The sequence below is a fragment of the Phyllobates terribilis genome, unplaced genomic scaffold, assembly GCF_046119375.1.
Source record: "Phyllobates terribilis strain yellow unplaced genomic scaffold, ASM4611937v1 Scaffold_12__6_contigs__length_324123572, whole genome shotgun sequence".
NCBI lineage: Eukaryota > Metazoa > Chordata > Amphibia > Anura > Dendrobatidae > Phyllobates > Phyllobates terribilis.
The window spans coordinates 92279116-92303686 of record NW_027362772.1 but is presented as its reverse complement, the minus strand read 5'-3'; the positions used below and the strand labels follow the sequence as shown (position 1 = coordinate 92303686).

Here is a 24571-nt window from a genome sequence, read left to right as displayed (position 1 = left end):
GTGCTGGAGGCCGCGCAACCCAACGAGCCGAGTGCTGGAGGCCGCGCAACCCAACGAGCCGAGTGCTGGAGGCCGCGCAACCCAACGAGCCGAGTGCTGGAGGCCGCGCAACCCAACGAGCCGAGTGCTGGAGGCCGCGCAACCCAACGAGCCGAGTGCTGGAGGCCGCGCAACCCAACCCAACGAGCCGAGTGCTGGAGGCCACGCAAGCCAACGAGCCGAGTGCTGGAGGCCACGCAAGCCAACGAGCCGAGTGCTGGAGGCCACGCAAGCCAACGAGCCGAGTGCTGGAGGCCACGCAAGCCAACGAGCCGAGTGCTGGAGGCCACGCAAGCCAACGAGCCGAGTGCTGGAGGCCACGCAAGCCAACGAGCCGAGTGCTGGAGGCCACGCAAGCCAACGAGCCGAGTGCTGGAGGCCACGCAAGCCAACGAGCCGAGTGCTGGAGGCCACGCAAGCCAACGAGCCGAGTGCTGGAGGCCACGCAAGCCAACGAGCCGAGTGCTGGAGGCCACGCAAGCCAACGAGCCGAGTGCTGGAGGCCACGCAAGCCAACGAGCCGAGTGCTGGAGGCCACGCAAGCCAACGAGCCGAGTGCTGGAGGCCACGCAAGCCAACGAGCCGAGTGCTGGAGGCCACGCAAGCCAACGAGCCGAGTGCTGGAGGCCACGCAACCGCTCACTCACCTCCCTCTAATGAGCCGAGTGCTGGAGGCCACGCAACCGCTCACTCACCTCCCTCTAATGAGCCGAGTGCTGGAGGCCACGCAACCGCTCACTCACCTCCCTCTAATGAGCCGAGTGCTGGAGGCCACGCAACCGCTCACTCACCTCCCTCTAATGAGCCGAGTGCTGGAGGCCACGCAACCGCTCACTCACCTCCCTCTAATGAGCCGAGTGCTGGAGGCCACATGCTCAGTCACTCTCCCCAGGTCTCTGCACAATGATCATCTGTTCACTACTTTTTTCCTGCTAGACAGGACAGGAGCAGCCTCTGCACTATATGGCGGTATGGCTGAAGACTCCTAAAGATTGACTTCTGAGAAAGCAACTACAATTCCTGTTCTCTGCTCCACTCTATGGTACAATTCTGTTTATTTGCAGGGTAATCCACAGGAAACTGACCTTACAGCTGCCAGATGGGGAAGGAGACTTAATAGATACTATTCTTCCGGATGCCAGGGGGTCAGTAAGGCTGATTGGGAGCTTACTGAGGTCTGTATTTACAGATGCTAAAGGGCGCAGAAGACTAACTGGGGGCTATCTTTAAAGATGCCAGATGGAGAATGTGACTGACCATAGGGGGAAGCAGATAGACTGGGGCTTTGTTTATAGCTGCCAGAAGGGGAAGGTTACTGAGTGGCTGTGAAGTGGAGCAAGTAAAGGGTGTAAAAGACACAGAGTTCATGTAAGGAGTTTGGGAGTCAGAAACAGGTCATGTGACCCTGCCCGGGGCCCCCCACCCACCCACATGAGACCCTGCACGGCCCCCCCACCACATGAGACCCTGCACGGCCCCCACTACAATGGCACAGAGAATGAATCAGTGCAAAGTAGTTTATAACAGCGGCTAAAAGTCTGTAGGATTAAATTAATATGGACTTGATCTGTCATCTAACTCCATTAATGAGGAGACTTCTCTAGCCCCCCCACATAAAGAAGACCACCCCAAAAAGTGACTCCTTATCCGCAGAGAGGCGCTAAAGAGAGGGTGCGTTTCAGAGGCATGGGAGCAATGGTGGTCGGGGGCTCCTGCATATACAGGGGGCATCGCCCTGGAGGCCTCATTGCCCGGAGCCCAGGTGTTAGATACATGGGGCACCTGTATGTAGAGGGGCATCGCCCTGGTGGCCTCATTGCCCGGAGCCCTGGTGTTAGATACATGTGGCACCTGTATGTAGAGCGGCATCGCCCTGGTGGCCTCATTGCCCGGAGCCCAGGTGTTAGATACATGTGGCACCTGTATGTAGAGGGGCATCGCCCTGGTGGCCTCATTGCCCGGAGCCCTGGTGTTAGATACATGTGGCACCTGTATGTAGAGCGGCATCGCCCTGGTGGCCTCATTGCCCGGAGCCCAGGTGTTAGATACATGTGGCACCTGTATGTAGAGGGGCATCGCCCTGGTGGCCTCATTGCCCGGAGCCCTGGTGTTAGATACAGGGGGCATCGCCCTGGAGGCCTCATTGCCCGGGACCCTGGTGTTAGATACATGGGGCACCTGTATGTAGAGGGGCATCGCCCTGGTGGCCTCCTTGCCCGGAGCCCTGGTGTTAGATACATGGGGCACCTGTATGTAGAGGGGCATCGCCCTGGTGGCCTCATTGCCCGGGACCCTGGTGTTAGATACATGTGGCACCTGTATGTAGAGAGGCATCGCCCTGGAGGCCTCATTGCCCGAAGCCTTGGTCTTAGATACATGTGGCACTTGTATGTAGAGGGGCATCGCCCTGGTGGCCTCATTGCCCGGAGCCTTGGTCTTAGATACATGTGGCACCTGTATGTAGAGGGGCATCGCCCTGGAGGCCTCATTGCCCGGGACCCTGGTGTTAGATACATGTGGCACCTGTATGTAGAGGGGCATCGCCCTGGTGGCCTAATTGCCCGGAGCCTTGGTCTTAGATACATGTGGCACCTGTATGTAGAGGAGCATCGCCCTGGTGGCCTCATTGCCCGGAGCCTTGGTCTTAGATACATGGGGCACCTGTATGTAGAGGGGCATCGCCCTGGTGGCCTCATTGCCCGGAGCCCTGGTGTTAGATACATGTGGCACCTGTATGTAGAGCGGCATCGCCCTGGTGGCCTCATTGCCCGGAGCCCAGGTGTTAGATACATGTGGCACCTGTATGTAGAGGGGCATCGCCCTGGTGGCCTCATTGCCCGGAGCCCTGGTGTTAGATACATGTGGCACCTGTATGTAGAGCGGCATCGCCCTGGTGGCCTCATTGCCCGGAGCCCAGGTGTTAGATACATGTGGCACCTGTATGTAGAGGGGCATCGCCCTGGTGGCCTCATTGCCCGGAGCCCTGGTGTTAGATACAGGGGGCATCGCCCTGGAGGCCTCATTGCCCGGGACCCTGGTGTTAGATACATGGGGCACCTGTATGTAGAGGGGCATCGCCCTGGTGGCCTCCTTGCCCGGAGCCCTGGTGTTAGATACATGGGGCACCTGTATGTAGAGGGGCATCGCCCTGGTGGCCTCATTGCCCGGGACCCTGGTGTTAGATACATGTGGCACCTGTATGTAGAGAGGCATCGCCCTGGAGGCCTCATTGCCCGAAGCCTTGGTCTTAGATACATGTGGCACTTGTATGTAGAGGGGCATCGCCCTGGTGGCCTCATTGCCCGGAGCCTTGGTCTTAGATACATGTGGCACCTGTATGTAGAGGGGCATCGCCCTGGAGGCCTCATTGCCCGGGACCCTGGTGTTAGATACATGTGGCACCTGTATGTAGAGGGGCATCGCCCTGGTGGCCTAATTGCCCGGAGCCTTGGTCTTAGATACATGTGGCACCTGTATGTAGAGGAGCATCGCCCTGGTGGCCTCATTGCCCGGAGCCTTGGTCTTAGATACATGGGGCACCTGTATGTAGAGGGGCATCGCCCTGGTGGCCTCATTGCCCGGAGCCCTGGTGTTAGATACATGTGGCACCTGTATGTAGAGCGGCATCGCCCTGGTGGCCTCATTACCCGGAGCCTTGGTCTTAGATACATGTGGCACCTGTATGTAGAGGGGCATCGCCCTGGTGGCCTCATTGCCCGGAGCCCTGGTGTTAGATACAGGGGGCATCGCCCTGGAGGCCTCATTGCCCGGGACCCTGGTGTTAGATACATGGGGCACCTGTATGTAGAGGGGCATCGCCCTGGTGGCCTCCTTGCCCGGAGCCCTGGTGTTAGATACATGGGGCACCTGTATGTAGAGGGGCATCGCCCTGGTGGCCTCATTGCCCGGGACCCTGGTGTTAGATACATGTGGCACCTGTATGTAGAGAGGCATCGCCCTGGAGGCCTCATTGCCCGAAGCCTTTGTCTTAGATACATGTGGCACCTGTATGTAGAGGAGCATCGCCCTGGTGGCCTCATTGCCCGGAGCCTTGGTCTTAGATACATGTGGCACCTGCATATACAGGGGGCATCGTCCGGGTGTCTCACCATGTTGGGGAAGAAGGACTCGGCGCACTCCATGGAGGAGTCGCACTTGTAGAGCATGGGGACGTCTATGATGTCGTCTTCGGAGAGGCCCAGCTCCTTCTTCATGATCTTCCTGTTCAGGTCAATATTTTCCTGGAGGAGAAGACACAGGAGAGATGACAACTGGGTGTCCGCCTCGGTTGTCAGGGTGGCCCCCGCGGGTCGTGGCCGGGGGGCTCTCAGTTACCTGGCAGGTCTCTGACGACTGCTTCAGGGTTTCATCTGCCAAGATGTCGTCTATGGTGTATTCTGTGGTCCCCAATCCTGAGAAGCAAATATCGTCCAGTCAGACCCCGAGACCCCATCATACCATGTTAGTGCCTAGAGACGCCTGGGGGGCCGCACCCACCTTCAAACATGACTGCGTCCCCGTGTCCTTCTTTCTGCTTCTGTGTAAGAACCTGCAGACAGGAGCGAGGACTCGCGAGCAGCAGCCGGAACCCCTGAGAGCGAGAAACAGCATGGCGGACAATGGGTGAGGCGGGGGGCTCCGCATAGCGCCAATGTGTGAGGCGGGGGGCTCCACACAGCGCCAATGTGTGAGGCGGGGGGCTCCGACCAGCTCACATGGAGGGGCAGTGACAAAGTGTGAGGCGGGGGGCTCCACACGGCTCAAATGGAGGTGGAGCGCCCCCCTAGGACAAGTGAGCCGCTCAGTACTATGAGGAGGGGTCTCATATTCCTCTGGACCCCATTATGCCGGCTCTTACCTTCCTATCTGGCGCCGGCACGAAACTCATGAACTCGTCAATATGTCCGACGTACAACCACGTGGAGAAGAGGAAGACGGGCGCCTGCACCTGCTGAGCCCCCAGGAAGTCGCGGACCACCCGGCTCATGCGCATGTTACCACTGCAGATAACAGAGAGTAAAGCCTGGACCAATACACGATGCGTATCACACAGGAGAGGATTAGATACACGGCTCAGCAGACAGTATCACACAGGAGAGGATTAGATACACGGCTCAGCAGACAGTATCACACAGGAGAGGATTAGATACACGGCTCAGCAGACAGTATCACACAGGAGAGGATTAGATACACGGCTCAGCAGACAGTATCACACAGGAGAGGATTAGATACACGGCTCAGCAGACAGTATCACACAGGAGAGGATTAGATACACGGCTCAGCAGACAGTATCACACAGGAGAGGATTAGATACACGGCTCAGCAGACAGTAACACACAGGAGAGGATTAGATACACGGCTCAGTAGACAGTATCACACAGGAGAGGATTAGATACACGGCTCAGAAGACAGTATCACACAGGAGAGGATTAGATACACGGCTCAGCAGACAGTATCACACAGGATAGGATTAGATACACGGCTCAGCAGAAAGTATCACACAGGATAGGATTAGATACACGGCTCAGCAGAGAGTATCACACAGGATGGGATTAGATACACAGCTCAGCAGACAATATCACACAGGATGGGATTAGATACACGGCTCAGCAGACGATATCACACAGGAGAGGATTAGATACAATGCTCAGCAGACAGTATCACACAGGAGAGGATTAGATACACGGCTCAGCAGACGATATCACACAGGAGAGGATTAGATACACGGCTCAGCAGACAGTATCACACAGGAGAGGATTAGACACACGGCTCAGCAGACAGTATCACACAGGAGAGGATTAGATACACGGCTCAGCAGACAGTATCACACAGGAGAGGATTAGATACACAGCTCAGCAGACAGTATCACACAGGAGAGGATTAGATACACGGCTCAGCAGACAGTATCACACAGGAGAGGATTAGATACACGGCTCAGCAGACAGTATCACACAGGAGAGGATTAGATACACGGCTCAGCAGTCAGTATCACACAGGATGGGATTAGATACACGGCTCAGCAGTCAGTATCACACGGGATAGGATTAGATACACGGCTCAGCAGACAGTATCACACAGGAGAGGATTAGATACACGGCTCAGCAGACAGTATCACACAGGATAGGATTAGATACACGGCTCAGCAGACAGTATCACACAGGAGAGGATTAGATACATGGCTCAGCAGAGAGTATCACACAGGAGAGGATTAGATACAGGGCTCAGCAGACGGTATCACACAGGAGAGGATTAGATACACGGCTCAGCAGTCAGTATCACACAGGAGAGGATTAGATACACGGCTCAGCAGACAGTATCACACAGGAGAGGATTAGATACACGTCTCAGCAGTCAGTATCACACAGGAGAGGATTAGATACACAGCTCAGCAGACAGTATCACACAGGATAGGATTAGATACAGAGCTCAACAGACAGTATCACACAGGATAGGATTAGATACACGGCTCATCAGACAGTATCACACAGGAGAGGATTAGATACACGGCTCAGCAGACAGTATCACACAGGAGAGGATTAGATACACGGCTCAGCAGTCAGTATCACACAGGAGAGGATTAGATACACAGCTCAGCAGACAGTATCACACAGGATAGGATTAGATACAGAGCTCAACAGACAGTATCACACAGGATAGGATTAGATACACGGCTCAGCAGACAGTATCACACAGGAGAGGATTAGATACACAGCTCAGCAGACAGTATCACACAGGATAGGATTAGATACACGGCTCAGCAGACAGTATCACACAGGATAGGATTAGATACACAGCTCAGCAGACAGTATCACACAGGATAGGATTAGATACACAGCTCAGCAGACAGTATCACACAGGATAGGATTAGATACAGGGCTCAGCAGACAGTATCACACAGGAGAGGATTAGATACACGGCTCAGCAGACGGTATCACACAGGAGAGGATTAGATACACGGCTCAGCAGACAGTATCACACAGGATAGGATTAGATACAGGGCTCAGCAGACGGTATCACACAGGAGAGGATTAGATACACAGCTCAGCAGACAGTATCACACAGGATAGGATTAGATACAGAGCTCAACAGACAGTATCACACAGGATAGGATTAGATACACGGCTCAGCAGACAGTATCACACAGGAGAGGATTAGATACACGGCTCAGCAGACAGTATCACACAGGATAGGATTAGATACACAGCTCAGCAGACAGTATCACACAGGATAGGATTAGATACAGAGCTCAACAGACAGTATCACACAGGATAGGATTAGATACAGAGCTCAACAGACAGTATCACACAGGATAGGATTAGATACAGAGCTCAACAGACAGTATCACACAGGATAGGATTAGATACACGGCTCAGCAGACAGTATCACACAGGATAGGATTAGATACACAGCTCAGCAGACAGTATCACACAGGATAGGATTAGATACAGAGCTCAACAGACAGTATCACACAGGATAGGATTAGATACACGGCTCAGCAGTCAGTATCACACAGGAGAGGATTAGATACACGGCTCAGCAGACAGTATCACACAGGAGAGGATTAGATACACGGCTCAGCAGACAGTATCACACAGGAGAGGATTAGATACACGGCTCAGCAGTCAGTATCACACAGGATGGGATTAGATACACGGCTCAGCAGACAGTATCACACAGGAGAGGATTAGATACACGGCTCAGCAGACAGTATCACACAGGAGAGGATTAGATACACGGCTCAGCAGACGGTATCACACAGGAGAGGATTAGATACACGGCTCAGCAGACGGTATCACACAGGAGAGGATTAGATACACGGCTCAGCAGACAGTATCACACAGAAGAGGATTAGATACACGGCTCAGCAGACAGTATCACACAGGAGAGGATTAGATACACGGCTCAGCAGACGGTATCACACAGGAGAGGATTAGATACACGGCTCAGCAGACGGTATCACACAGGAGAGGATTAGATACACGGCTCAGCAGACAGTATCACACAGGAGAGGATTAGATAAACGGCTCAGCAGACAGTATCACACAGGAGAGGATTAGATACACGGCTCAGCAGACAGTATCACACAGGATAGGATTAGATACACGGCTCAGCAGACAGTATCACACAGGAGAGGATTAGATACACGGCTCAGCAGACAGTATCACACAAGATAGGATTAGATACACGGCTCAGCAGACGGTATCACACAGGAGAGGATTAGATACACGGCTCAGCAGACAGTATCACACAGGAGAGGATTAGATACACGTCTCAGCAGACAGTATCACACAGGAGAGGATTAGATACACGGCTCAGCAGACAGTATCACACAGGATAGGATTAGATACACGGCTCAGCAGACAGTATCACACAGGATAGGATTAGATACACGGCTCAGCAGACAGTATCACACAGGAGAGGATTAGATACACGGCTCAGCAGACAGTATCACACAGGAGAGGATTAGATACACGGCTCAGCAGACATTATCACACAGGAGAGGATTAGATACACGGCTCAGCAGTCAGTATCACACAGGATAGGATTAGATACACGGCTCAGCAGACAGTATCACACAGGAAAGGATTAGATACACGGCTCAGCAGACAGTATCACACAGGAGAGGATTAGATACACGGCTCAGCAGACAGTATCACACAGGAAAGGATTAGATACACGGCTCAGCAGACAGTATCACACAGGAGAGGATTAGATACACGGCTCAGCAGACAGTATCACACAGGAAAGGATTAGATACACGGCTCAGCAGACAGTATCACACAGGAGAGGATTAGATACACGGCTCAGCAGACAGTATCACACAGGAGAGGATTAGATACACGGCTCAGCAGACAGTATCACACAGGAGAGGATTAGATACACGGCTCAGCAGACAGTATCACACAGGAGAGGATTAGATACACGGCTCAGCAGACAGTATCACACAGGAGAGGATTAGATACACGGCTCAGCAGACAGTATCACACAGGAGAGGATTAGATACACGGCTCAGCAGACAGTAACACACAGGAGAGGATTAGATACACGGCTCAGTAGACAGTATCACACAGGAGAGGATTAGATACACGGCTCAGAAGACAGTATCACACAGGAGAGGATTAGATACACGGCTCAGCAGACAGTATCACACAGGATAGGATTAGATACACGGCTCAGCAGAAAGTATCACACAGGATAGGATTAGATACACGGCTCAGCAGAGAGTATCACACAGGATGGGATTAGATACACAGCTCAGCAGACAATATCACACAGGATGGGATTAGATACACGGCTCAGCAGACGATATCACACAGGAGAGGATTAGATACAATGCTCAGCAGACAGTATCACACAGGAGAGGATTAGATACACGGCTCAGCAGACGATATCACACAGGAGAGGATTAGATACACGGCTCAGCAGACAGTATCACACAGGAGAGGATTAGACACACGGCTCAGCAGACAGTATCACACAGGAGAGGATTAGATACACGGCTCAGCAGACAGTATCACACAGGAGAGGATTAGATACACAGCTCAGCAGACAGTATCACACAGGAGAGGATTAGATACACGGCTCAGCAGACAGTATCACACAGGAGAGGATTAGATACACGGCTCAGCAGACAGTATCACACAGGAGAGGATTAGATACACGGCTCAGCAGTCAGTATCACACAGGATGGGATTAGATACACGGCTCAGCAGTCAGTATCACACGGGATAGGATTAGATACACGGCTCAGCAGACAGTATCACACAGGAGAGGATTAGATACACGGCTCAGCAGACAGTATCACACAGGATAGGATTAGATACACGGCTCAGCAGACAGTATCACACAGGAGAGGATTAGATACATGGCTCAGCAGAGAGTATCACACAGGAGAGGATTAGATACAGGGCTCAGCAGACGGTATCACACAGGAGAGGATTAGATACACGGCTCAGCAGTCAGTATCACACAGGAGAGGATTAGATACACGGCTCAGCAGACAGTATCACACAGGAGAGGATTAGATACACGTCTCAGCAGTCAGTATCACACAGGAGAGGATTAGATACACAGCTCAGCAGACAGTATCACACAGGATAGGATTAGATACAGAGCTCAACAGACAGTATCACACAGGATAGGATTAGATACACGGCTCATCAGACAGTATCACACAGGAGAGGATTAGATACACGGCTCAGCAGACAGTATCACACAGGAGAGGATTAGATACACGGCTCAGCAGTCAGTATCACACAGGAGAGGATTAGATACACAGCTCAGCAGACAGTATCACACAGGATAGGATTAGATACAGAGCTCAACAGACAGTATCACACAGGATAGGATTAGATACACGGCTCAGCAGACAGTATCACACAGGAGAGGATTAGATACACAGCTCAGCAGACAGTATCACACAGGATAGGATTAGATACACGGCTCAGCAGACAGTATCACACAGGATAGGATTAGATACACAGCTCAGCAGACAGTATCACACAGGATAGGATTAGATACACAGCTCAGCAGACAGTATCACACAGGATAGAATTAGATACAGGGCTCAGCAGACAGTATCACACAGGAGAGGATTAGATACACGGCTCAGCAGACGGTATCACACAGGAGAGGATTAGATACACGGCTCAGCAGACAGTATCACACAGGATAGGATTAGATACAGGGCTCAGCAGACGGTATCACACAGGAGAGGATTAGATACACAGCTCAGCAGACAGTATCACACAGGATAGGATTAGATACAGAGCTCAACAGACAGTATCACACAGGATAGGATTAGATACACGGCTCAGCAGACAGTATCACACAGGAGAGGATTAGATACACGGCTCAGCAGACAGTATCACACAGGATAGGATTAGATACACAGCTCAGCAGACAGTATCACACAGGAGAGGATTAGATACACGGCTCAGCAGACAGTATCACACAGGAAAGGATTAGATACACGGCTCAGCAGACAGTATCACACAGGAGAGGATTAGATACACGGCTCAGCAGACAGTATCACACAGGAAAGGATTAGATACACGGCTCAGCAGACAGTATCACACAGGAGAGGATTAGATACACGGCTCAGCAGACAGTATCACACAGGAGAGGATTAGATACACAGCTCAGCAGACAGTATCACACAGGAGAGGATTAGATACACAGCTCAGCAGACAGTATCACACAGGAGAGGATTAGATACACGGCTCAGCAGACAGTATCACACAGGAGAGGATTAGATACACAGCTCAGCAGACAGTATCACACAGGAGAGGATTAGATACACAGCTCAGCAGACAGTATCACACAGGATAGGATTAGATACACGGCTCAGCAGACAGTATCACACAGGATAGGATTAGATACACGGCTCAGCAGACAGTATCACACAGGAGAGGATTAGATACACAGCTCAGCAGACAGTATCACACAGGATAGGATTAGATACACGGCTCAGCAGACAGTATCACACAGGATAGGATTAGATACACAGCTCAGCAGACGGTATCACACAGGAGAGGATTAGATACACGGCTCAGCAGACGGTATCACACAGGAGAGGATTAGATACACGGCTCAGCAGACAGTATCACACAGGAGAGGATTAGATACACGGCTCAGCAGGCAGTATCACACAGGAGAGGATTAGATACACGGCTCAGCAGACAGTATCACACAGGATAGGATTAGATACACGGCTCAGCAGGCAGTATCACACAGGAGAGGATTAGATACACGGCTCAGCAGACAGTATCAGACAGGATAGGATTAGATACACGGCTCAGCAGGCAGTATCACACAGGAGAGGATTAGATACACGGCTCAGCAGACAGTATCACACAGGAGAGGATTAGATACACGGCTCAGCAGACAGTATCACACAGGAGAGGATTAGATACACGGCTCAGCAGACAGTATCACACAGGAGAGGATTAGATACACTGCTCAGCAGACAGTATCACACAGGAGAGGATTAGATACACTGCTCAGCAGACAGTATCACACAGGATAGGATTAGATACACGGCTCAGCAGTCAGTATCACACAGGATGGGATTAGATACACGGCTCAGCAGTCAGTATCACACGGGATAGGATTAGATACACGGCTCAGCAGACAGTATCACACAGGAGAGGATTAGATACACGTCTCAGCAGTCAGTATCACACAGGAGAGGATTAGATACAGGGCTCAGCAGTCAGTATCACACAGGAGAGGATTAGATACAGGGCTCAGCAGACGGTATCACACAGGAGAGGATTAGATACACAGCTCAGCAGACAGTATCACACAGGATGGGATTAGATACACGGCTCAGCAGACAGTATCACACAGGATGGGATTAGATACACGGCTCAGCAGACAGTATCACACAGGAGAGGATTAGATACAGGGCTCAACAGACAGTATCACACAGGATAGGATTAGATACACGGCTCAGCAGACAGTATCACACAGGATAGGATTAGATACACAACTCAGCAGACAGTATCACACAGGAGAGGATTAGATACAGGGCTCAACAGACAGTATCACACAGGAGAGGATTAGATACACAGCTCAGCAGACAGTATCACACAGGATAGGATTAGATACACGGCTCAGCAGACAGTATCACACAGGATAGGATTAGATACACAGCTCAGCAGACAGTATCACACAGGATAGGATTAGATACAGAGCTCAACAGACAGTATCACACAGGATAGGATTAGATACACGGCTCAGCAGTCAGTATCACACAGGAGAGGATTAGATACACGGCTCAGCAGACTGTATCACACCGGAGAGGATTAGATACACGGCTCAGCAGACAGTATCACACAGGAGAGGATTAGATACACGGCTCAGCAGACAGTATCACACAGGATAGGATTAGATACACAGCTCAGCAGACAGTATCACACAGGATAGGATTAGATACACAGCTCAGCAGACAGTATCACACAGGATAGGATTAGATACAGAGCTCAACAGACAGTATCACACAGGATAGGATTAGATACACGGCTCAGCAGACAGTATCACACAGGATAGGATTAGATACACGGCTCAGCAGACAGTATCACGCAGGATAGGATTAGATACACGGCTCAGCAGACAGTATCACACAGGATAGGATTAGATACAGAGCTCAACAGACAGTATCACACAGGATAGGATTAGATACAGAGCTCAACAGACAGTATCACACAGGATAGGATTAGATACAGAGCTCAGCAGACAGTATCACACAGGATAGGATTAGATACACGGCTCAGCAGACAGTATCACACAGGAGAGGATTAGATACACGGCTCAGCAGACAGTATCACACAGGATAGGATTAGATACACGGCTCAGCAGACAGTATCACACAGGAGAGGATTAGATACACGGCTCAGCAGTCACTATCACACAGGATGGGATTAGATACACGGCTCAGCAGACAGTATCACACAGGAGAGGATTAGATACACGGCTCAGCAGACAGTATCACACAGAAGAGGATTAGATACACGGCTCAGCAGACAGTATCACACAGGAGAGGATTAGATACACGGCTCAGCAGACAGTATCACACAGGAGAGGATTAGATACACGGCTCAGCAGACAGTATCACACAGGAGAGGATTAGATACACAGCTCAGCAGACAGTATCACACAGGATAGGATTAGATACACGGCTCAGCAGACAGTATCACACAGGATAGGATTAGATACACAGCTCAGCAGACAGTATCACACAGAAGAGGATTAGATACACGGCTCAGCAGACAGTATCACACAGGAGAGGATTAGATACACGGCTCAGCAGACAGTATCACACAGGAGAGGATTAGATACACGGCTCAGCAGACAGTATCACACAGGAGAGGATTAGATACACGGCTCAGCAGACAGTATCACACAGGAGAGGATTAGATACACGGCTCAGCAGACAGTATCACACAGGAGAGGATTAGATACACGGCTCAGCAGACAGTATCACACAGGAGAGGATTAGATACACAGCTCAGCAGACAGTATCACACAGGATAGGATTAGATACACGGCTCAGCAGACAGTATCACACAGGATAGGATTAGATACACGGCTCAGCAGACAGTATCACACAGGAGAGGATTAGATACACAGCTCAGCAGACAGTATCACACAGGATAGGATTAGATACACGGCTCAGCAGACAGTATCACACAGGATAGGATTAGATACACAGCTCAGCAGACAGTATCACACAGGAGAGGATTAGATACACGGCTCAGCAGACGGTATCACACAGGAGAGGATTAGATACACGGCTCAGCAGACAGTATCACACAGGAGAGGATTAGATACACGGCTCAGCAGGCAGTATCACACAGGAGAGGATTAGATACACGGCTCAGCAGACAGTATCACACAGGATAGGATTAGATACACGGCTCAGCAGGCAGTATCACACAGGAGAGGATTAGATACATGGCTCAGCAGACAGTATCAGACAGGATAGGATTAGATACACGGCTCAGCAGGCAGTATCACACAGGAGAGGATTAGATACACGGCTCAGCAGACAGTATCACACAGGAGAGGATTAGATACACGGCTCAGCAGACAGTATCACACAGGAGAGGATTAGATACACGGCTCAGCAGACAGTATCACACAGGAGAGGATTAGATACACTGCTCAGCAGACAGTATCACACAGGATAGGATTAGATACACGGCTCAGCAGTCAGTATCACACAGGATGGGATTAGATACACGGCTCAGCAGTCAGTATCACACGGGATAGGATTAGATACACGGCTCAGCAGACAGTATCACACAGGAGAGGATTAGATACACGGCTCAGCAGTCAGTATCACACAGGAGAGGATTAGATACAGGGCTCAGCAGACGGTATCACACAGGAGAGGATTAGATACACAGCTCAGCAGACAGTATCACACAGGATGGGATTAGATACACGGCTCAGCAGACAGTATCACACAGGAGAGGATTAGATACACGGCTCAGCAGACAGTATCACACAGGATAGGATTAGATACACAGCTCAGCAGACAGGATCACACAGGATAGGATTAGATACACAGCTCAGCAGACAGGATCACACAGGATAGGATTAGATACACAGCTCAGCAGACAGTATCACACAGGATAGGATTAGATACAGAGCTCAACAGACAGTATCACACAGGATAGGATTAGATACAGAGCTCAACAGACAGTATCACACAGGATAGGATTAGATACACGGCTCAGCAGTCAGTATCACACAGGAGAGGATTAGATACACGGCTCAGCAGACTGTATCACACCGGAGAGGATTAGATACACGGCTCAGCAGACAGTATCACACAGGATAGGATTAGATACACAGCTCAGCAGACAGTATCACACAGGATAGGATTAAATACACAGCTCAGCAGACAGTATCACACAGGATAGGATTAGATACAGAGCTCAACAGACAGTATCACACAGGATAGGATTAGATACACGGCTCAGCAGACAGTATCACACAGGAGAGGATTAGATACACGGCTCAGCAGACGGTATCACACAGGAGAGGATTAGATACACGGCTCAGCAGACGGTATCACACAGGAGAGGATTAGATACACGGCTCAGCAGACGGTATCACACAGGAGAGGATTAGATACACGGCTCAGCAGACAGTATCACACAGGAGAGGATTAGATACACGTCTCAGCAGACAGTATCACACAGGAGAGGATTAGATACACGGCTCAGCAGACAGTATCACACAGGAGAGGATTAGATACACGGCTCAGCAGACAGTATCACACAGGATAGGATTAGATACACGGCTCAGCAGACAGTATCACACAGGATAGGATTAGATACACGGCTCAGCAGACAGTATCACACAGGAGAGGATTAGATACACGGCTCAGCAGACAGTATCACACAGGAGAGGATTAGATACACGGCTCAGCAGACATTATCACACAGGAGAGGATTAGATACACGGCTCAGCAGTCAGTATCACACAGGATAGGATTAGATACACGGCTCAGCAGACAGTATCACACAGGAAAGGATTAGATACACGGCTCAGCAGACAGTATCACACAGGAGAGGATTAGATACACGGCTCAGCAGACAGTATCACACAGGAAAGGATTAGATACACGGCTCAGCAGACAGTATCACACAGGAGAGGATTAGATACACGGCTCAGCAGACAGTATCACACAGGAAAGGATTAGATACACGGCTCAGCAGACAGTATCACACAGGAGAGGATTAGATACACGGCTCAGCAGACAGTATCACACAGGAGAGGATTAGATACACAGCTCAGCAGACAGTATCACACAGGAGAGGATTAGATACACAGCTCAGCAGACAGTATCACACAGGAGAGGATTAGATACACGGCTCAGCAGACAGTATCACACAGGATAGGATTAGATACACAGCTCAGCAGACAGTATCACACAGGAGAGGATTAGATACACAGCTCAGCAGACAGTATCACACAGGATAGGATTAGATACACGGCTCAGCAGACAGTATCACACAGGATAGGATTAGATACACGGCTCAGCAGACAGTATCACACAGGAGAGGATTAGATACACAGCTCAGCAGACAGTATCACACAGGATAGGATTAGATACACGGCTCAGCAGACAGTATCACACAGGATAGGATTAGATACACAGCTCAGCAGACAGTATCACACAGGAGAGGATTAGATACACGGCTCAGCAGACGGTATCACACAGGAGAGGATTAGATACACGGCTCAGCAGACAGTATCACACAGGAGAGGATTAGATACACGGCTCAGCAGGCAGTATCACACAGGAGAGGATTAGATACACGGCTCAGCAGACAGTATCACACAGGATAGGATTAGATACACGGCTCAGCAGGCAGTATCACACAGGAGAGGATTAGATACACGGCTCAGCAGACAGTATCAGACAGGATAGGATTAGATACACGGCTCAGCAGGCAGTATCACACAGGAGAGGATTAGATACACGGCTCAGCAGACAGTATCACACAGGAGAGGATTAGATACACGGCTCAGCAGACAGTATCACACAGGAGAGGATTAGATACACTGCTCAGCAGACAGTATCACACAGGAGAGGATTAGATACACTGCTCAGCAGACAGTATCACACAGGAGAGGATTAGATACACAGCTCAGCAGACAGTATCACACAGGATGGGATTAGATACACGGCTCAGCAGACAGTATCACACAGGATGGGATTAGATACACGGCTCAGCAGACAGTATCACACAGGAGAGGATTAGATACAGGGCTCAACAGACAGTATCACACAGGATAGGATTAGATACACGGCTCAGCAGACAGTATCACACAGGAGAGGATTAGATACACAGCTCAGCAGACAGTATCACACAGGAGAGGATTAGATACAGGGCTCAACAGACAGTATCACACAGGAGAGGATTAGATACACAGCTCAGCAGACAGTATCACACAGGATAGGATTAGATACACGGCTCAGCAGACAGTATCACACAGGATAGGATTAGATACACAGCTCAGCAGACAGTATCACACAGGATAGGATTAGATACAGAGCTCAACAGACAGTATCACACAGGATAGGATTAGATACAGAGCTCAACAGACAGTATCACACAGGATAGGATTAGATACACGGCTCAGCAGTCAGTATCACACAGGAGAGGATTAGATACACGGCTCAGCAGACTGTATCACACCGGAGAGGATTAGATACACGGCTCAGCAGACAGTATCACACAGGAGAGGATTAGATACACGGCTCAGCAGACAGTATCACACAGGATAGGATTAGATACACAGCTCAGCAGACAGTATCACACAGGATAGGATTAGATACACAGCTCAGCAGACAGTATCACACAGGATAGGATTAGATACAGAGCTCAACAGACAGTATCACACAGGATAGGATTAGATACACGGCTCAGCAGACAGTATCACACAGGATAGGATTAGATACACGGCTCAGCAGACAGTATCACGCAGGATAGGATTAGATACACGGCTCAGCAGACAGTATCACACAGGATAGGATTAGATACAGAGCTCAACAGACAGTATCACACAGGATAGGATTAGATACAGAGCTCAACAGACAGTATCACACAGGATAGGATTAGATACAGAGCTCAGCAGACAGTATCACACAGGATAGGATTAGATACACGGCTCAGCAGACAGTATCACACAGGAGAGGATTAGATACACGGCTCAGCAGACAGTATCACACAGGATAGGATTAGATACACGGCTCAGCAGACAGTATCACACAGGAGAGGATTAGATACACGGCTCAGCAGTCACTATCACACAGGATGGGATTAGATACACGGCTCAGCAGACAGTATCACACAGGAGAGGATTAGATACACGGCTCAGCAGACAGTATCACACAGAAGAGGATTAGATACACGGCTCAGCAGACAGTATCACACAGGAGAGGATTAGATACACGGCTCAGCAGACAGTATCACACAGGAGAGGATTAGATACACGGCTCAGCAGACAGTATCACACAGGAGAGGATTAGATACACGGCTCAGCAGACAGTATCACACAGGAGAGGATTAGATACACAGCTCAGCAGACAGTATCACACAGGATAGGATTAGATACACGGCTCAGCAGACAGTATCACACAGGATAGGATTAGATACACAGCTCAGCAGACAGTATCACACAGAAGAGGATTAGATACACGGCTCAGCAGACAGTATCACACAGGAGAGGATTAGATACACGGCTCAGCAGACAGTATCACACAGGAGAGGATTAGATACACGGCTCAGCAGACAGTATCACACAGGAGAGGATTAGATACACGGCTCAGCAGACAGTATCACACAGGAGAGGATTAGATACACGGCTCAGCAGACAGTATCACACAGGATAGGATTACATACAGAGCTCAACAGACAGTATCACACAGGATAGGATTAGATACAGAGCTCAACAGACAGTATCACACAGGATAGGATTAGATACAGAGCTCAGCAGACAGTATCACACAGGATAGGATTAGATACACGGCTCAGCAGACAGTATCACACAGGAGAGGATTAGATACACGGCTCAGCAGACAGTATCACACAGGATAGGATTAGATACACGGCTCAGCAGACAGTATCACACAGGAGAGGATTAGATACACGGCTCAGCAGTCACTATCACACAGGATGGGATTAGATACACGGCTCAGCAGACAGTATCACACAGGAGAGGATTAGATACACGGCTCAGCAGACAGTATCACACAGAAGAGGATTAGATACACGGCTCAGCAGACAGTATCACACAGGAGAGGATTAGATACACGGCTCAGCAGACAGTATCACACAGGAGAGGATTAGATACACGGCTCAGCAGACAGTATCACACAGGAGAGGATTAGATACACGGCTCAGCAGACAGTATCACACAGGAGAGGATTAGATACACAGCTCAGCAGACAGTATCACACAGGATAGGATTAGATACACAGCTCAGCAGACAGTATCACACAGAAGAGGATTAGATACACGGCTCAGCAGACAGTATCACACAGGAGAGGATTAGATACACGGCTCAGCAGACAGTATCACACAGGAGAGGATTAGATACACGGCTCAGCAGACAGTATCACACAGGAGAGGATTAGATACACGGCTCAGCAGACAGTATCACACAGGAGAGGATTAGATACACGGCTCAGCAGACAGTATCACACAGGAGAGGATTAGATACACAGCTCAGCAGACAGTATCACACAGGATAGGATTAGATACACGGCTCAGCAGACAGTATCACACAGGATAGGATTAGATACACGGCTCAGCAGACAGTATCACACAGGAGAGGATTAGATACACAGCTCAGCAGACAGTATCACACAGGATAGGATTAGATACACGGCTCAGCAGACAGTATCACACAGGATAGGATTAGATACACAGCTCAGCAGACAGTATCACACAGGAGAGGATTAGATACACGGCTCAGCAGACGGTATCACACAGGAGAGGATTAGATACACGGCTCAGCAGACAGTATCACACAGGAGAGGATTAGATACACGGCTCAGCAGGCAGTATCACACAGGAGAGGATTAGATACACGGCTCAGCAGACAGTATCACACAGGATAGGATTAGATACACGGCTCAGCAGGCAGTATCACACAGGAGAGGATTAGATACATGGCTCAGCAGACAGTATCAGACAGGATAGGATTAGATACACGGCTCAGCAGGCAGTATCACACAGGAGAGGATTAGATACACGGCTCAGCAGACAGTATCACACAGGAGAGGATTAGATACACGGCTCAGCAGACAGTATCACACAGGAGAGGATTAGATACACGGCTCAGCAGACAGTATCACACAGGAGAGGATTAGATACACTGCTCAGCAGACAGTATCACACAGGAGAGGATTAGATACACGGCTCAGCAGTCAGTATCACACAGGATGGGATTAGATACACGGCTCAGCAGTCAGTATCACACGGGATAGGATTAGATACACGGCTCAGCAGACAGTATCACACAGGAGAGGATTAGATACACGGCTCAGCAGTCAGTATCACACAGGAGAGGATTAGATACAGGGCTCAGCAGACGGTATCACACAGGAGAGGATTAGATACACAGCTCAGCAGACAGTATCACACAGGATGGGATTAGATACACGGCTCAGCAGACAGTATCACACAGGAGAGGATTAGATACACGGCTCAGCAGACAGTATCACACAGGATAGGATTAGATACACAGCTCAGCAGACAGGATCACACAGGATAGGATTAGATACACAGCTCAGCAGACAGGATCACACAGGATAGGATTAGATACACAGCTCAGCAGACAGTATCACACAGGATAGGATTAGATACAGAGCTCAACAGACAGTATCACACAGGATAGGATTAGATACAGAGCTCAACAGACAGTATCACACAGGATAGGATTAGATACACGGCTCAGCAGTCAGTATCACACAGGAGAGGATTAGATACACGGCTCAGCAGACTGTATCACACCGGAGAGGATTAGATACACGGCTCAGCAGACAGTATCACACAGGATAGGATTAGATACACAGCTCAGCAGACAGTATCACACAGGATAGGATTAAATACACAGCTCAGCAGACAGTATCACACAGGATAGGATTAGATACACGGCTCAGCAGACAGTATCACACAGGATAGGATTAGATACACGGCTCAGCAGACAGTATCACACAGGATAGGATTAGATACACGGCTCAGCAGACAGTATCACACAGGATAGGATTAGATACACAGCTCAGCAGACGGTATCACACAGGATAGGATTAGATACAGAGCTCAACAGACAGTATCACACAGGATAGGATTAGATACACGGCTCAGCAGACAGTATCACACAGGATAGGATTAGATACACGGCTCAGCAGACAGTATCACACAGCATAGGATTAGATACACGGCTCAGCAGACAGTATCACACAGGATAGGATTAGATACACGGCTCAGCAGACAGTATCACGCAGGATAGGATTAGATACACGGCTCAGCAGACAGTATCACACAGGATAGGATTAGATACAGAGCTCAACAGACAGTATCACACAGGATAGGATTAGATACAGAGCTCAACAGACAGTATCACACAGGATAGGATTAGATACACGGCTCAGCAGACGGTATCACACAGGATAGGATTAGATACAGAGCTCAGCAGACAGTATCACACAGGATAGGATTAGATACATGGCTCAGCAGACAGTATCACAAAGGAGAGGATTAGATACACGGCTCAGCAGACAGTATCACACAGGAGAGGATTAGATACACAGCTCAGCAGACAGTATCACACAGGATAGGATTAGATACAGAGCTCAGCAGACAGTATCACACAGGATAGGATTAGATACATGGCTCAGCAGACAGTATCACACAGGATAGGATTAGATACACGGCTCAGCAGACAGTATCGCACAGGAGAGGATTAGATACATGGCTCAGCAGACAGTATCACACAGGATGGGATTAGATACACGGCTCAGCAGACAGTATCACACAGGAGAGGATTAGATACACGGCTCAGCAGACAGTATCACACAGAAGAGGATTAGATACACGGCTCAGCAGACAGTATCACACAGGAGAGGATTAGATACACGGCTCAGCAGACAGTATCACACAGGAGAGGATTAGATACACGGCTCAGCAGACAGTATCACACAGGAGAGGATTAGATTCACGGCTCAGCAGACAGTATCACACAGGAGAGGATTAGATACACGGCTCAGCAGACAGTATCACACAGGAGAGGATTAGATACACGGCTCAGCAGACAGTATCACACAGGAGAGGATTAGATACACGGCTCAGCAGACAGTATCACACAGGAGAGGATTAGATACACGGCTCAGCAGACAGTATCACACAGGAGAGGATTAGATACACGGCTCAGCAGACAGTATCACACAGAAGAGGATTAGATACACGGCTCAGCAGACAGTATCACACAGGAGAGGATTAGATACACGGCTCAGCAGACAGTATCACACAGGAGAGGAATAGATACACGGCTCAGCAGTCAGTATCACACAGGAGAGGATTAGATACACGGCTCAGCAATCAGTATCACACAGGAGAGGATTAGATACACGGCTCAGCAGTCAGTATCACACAGGATAGGATTAGATACACGGCTCAGCAGTCAGTATCACACAGGAGAGGATTAGATACACCAGTATCACACAGGAGAGGATTAGATACACGGCTCAGCAGTCAGTATCACACAGGATAGGATTAGATACACGGCTCAGCAGACAGTATCACACAGGAGAGGATTAGATACACGGCTCAGCAGTCAGTATCACACAGGAGAGGATTAGATACACGGCTCAGCAGTCAGTATCACACAGGATAGGATTAGATACACGGCTCAGCAGTCAGTATCACACAGGATAGGATTAGATACACGGCTCAGCAGTCAGTATCACACAGGATAGGATTAGATACACGGCTCAGCAGTCAGTATCACACAGGATAGGATTAGATACACGGCTCAGCAGTCAGTATCACACAGGATAGGATTAGATACACGGCTCAGCAGTCAGTATCACACAGGATAGGATTAGATACACGGCTCAGCAGTCAGTATCACACAGGAGAGGATTAGATACACGGCTCAGCAGTCAGTATCACACAGGATAGGATTAGATACACGGCTCAGCAGTCAGTATCACACAGGATAGGATTAGATACACGGCTCAGCAGTCAGTATCACACAGGAGAGGATTAGATACACGGCTCAGCAGACAGTATCACACAGGATAGGATTAGATACACGGCTCAGCAGACAGTATCACACAGGAGAGGATTAGATACACGGCTCAGCAGACAGTATCACACAGGAGAGGATTAGATACACGGCTCAGCAGACAGTATCACACAGGAGAGGATTAGATACACGGCTCAGCAGACAATATCACACAGGAGAGGATTAGATACACGGCTCAGCAGACAGTATCACACAGGATAGGATTAGATACACGGCTCAGCAGACAGTATCACACAGGATAGGATTAGATACACGGCTCAGCAGACTGTATCACACAGGAGAGGATTAGATACACGGCTCAGCAGACAGTATCACACAGGAGAGGATTAGATACACGGCTCAGCAGACAGTATCACACGGGATAGGATTAGATACACGGCTCAGCAGACAGTATCACACAGGAGAGGAATAGATACACGGCTCAGCAGACAGTATCACACAGGATAGGATTAGATACACGGCTCAGCAGACAGTATCACACAGGAGAGGATTAGATACACGGCTCAGCAGTCAGTATCACACAGGAGAGGATTAGATACACGGCTCAGCAGACAGTATCACACAGGAGAGGATTAGATACACGGCTCAGCAGTCAGTATCACACAGGAGAGGATTAGATACACGGCTCAGCAGACAGTATCACACAGGATAGGATTAGATACACGGCTCAGCAGACGGTATCACACAGGATAGGATTAGATACACGGCTCAGCAGACAGTATCACACAGGAGAGGATTAGATACACGGCTCAGCAGACGGTATCACACAGGAGAGGATTAGATACACGGCTCAGCAGACAGTATCACACAGGAGAGGATTAGATACACGGCTCAGCAGACAGTATCACACAGGAGAGGATTAGATACACGGCTCAGCAGACAGTATCACACAGGATAGGATTAGATACACGGCTCAGCAGACAGTATCACACAGGATAGGATTAGATACACGGCTCAGCAGACAGTATCACACAGGAAAGGATTAGATACACGGCTCAGCAGACAGTATCACACAGGAGAGGATTAGATACACGGCTCAGCAGACAGTATCACACAGGAAAGGATTAGATACACGGCTCAGCAGACAGTATCACACAGGAGAGGATTAGATACACGGCTCAGCAGACAGTATCACACAGGAGAGGATTAGATACACGGCTCAGCAGACAGTATCACACAGGAAAGGATTAGATAC

The 24571-nt window shown here is 49.6% G+C and overlaps 1 protein-coding gene across 2 annotated transcripts in view; it reads right to left on the bottom strand.

The window, feature by feature from the left end:
- Positions 1–24571, bottom strand: part of LOC141172202 (protein-arginine deiminase type-1-like) — a 138328-nt gene that overhangs the window by 1139 nt on the left and 112618 nt on the right. For both annotated transcript variants that reach the window (XM_073656151.1, XM_073656152.1), the window contains exons 12-15: positions 4898–5039; positions 4537–4630; positions 4375–4451; positions 4149–4280 (exon numbers count right to left, since the gene is read on the bottom strand). In XM_073656151.1, coding sequence (XP_073512252.1) covers positions 4149–4280; positions 4375–4451; positions 4537–4630; positions 4898–5039 — 445 coding nt within the window. The remainder of the gene's footprint in view (positions 1–4148; positions 4281–4374; positions 4452–4536; positions 4631–4897; positions 5040–24571) is intronic.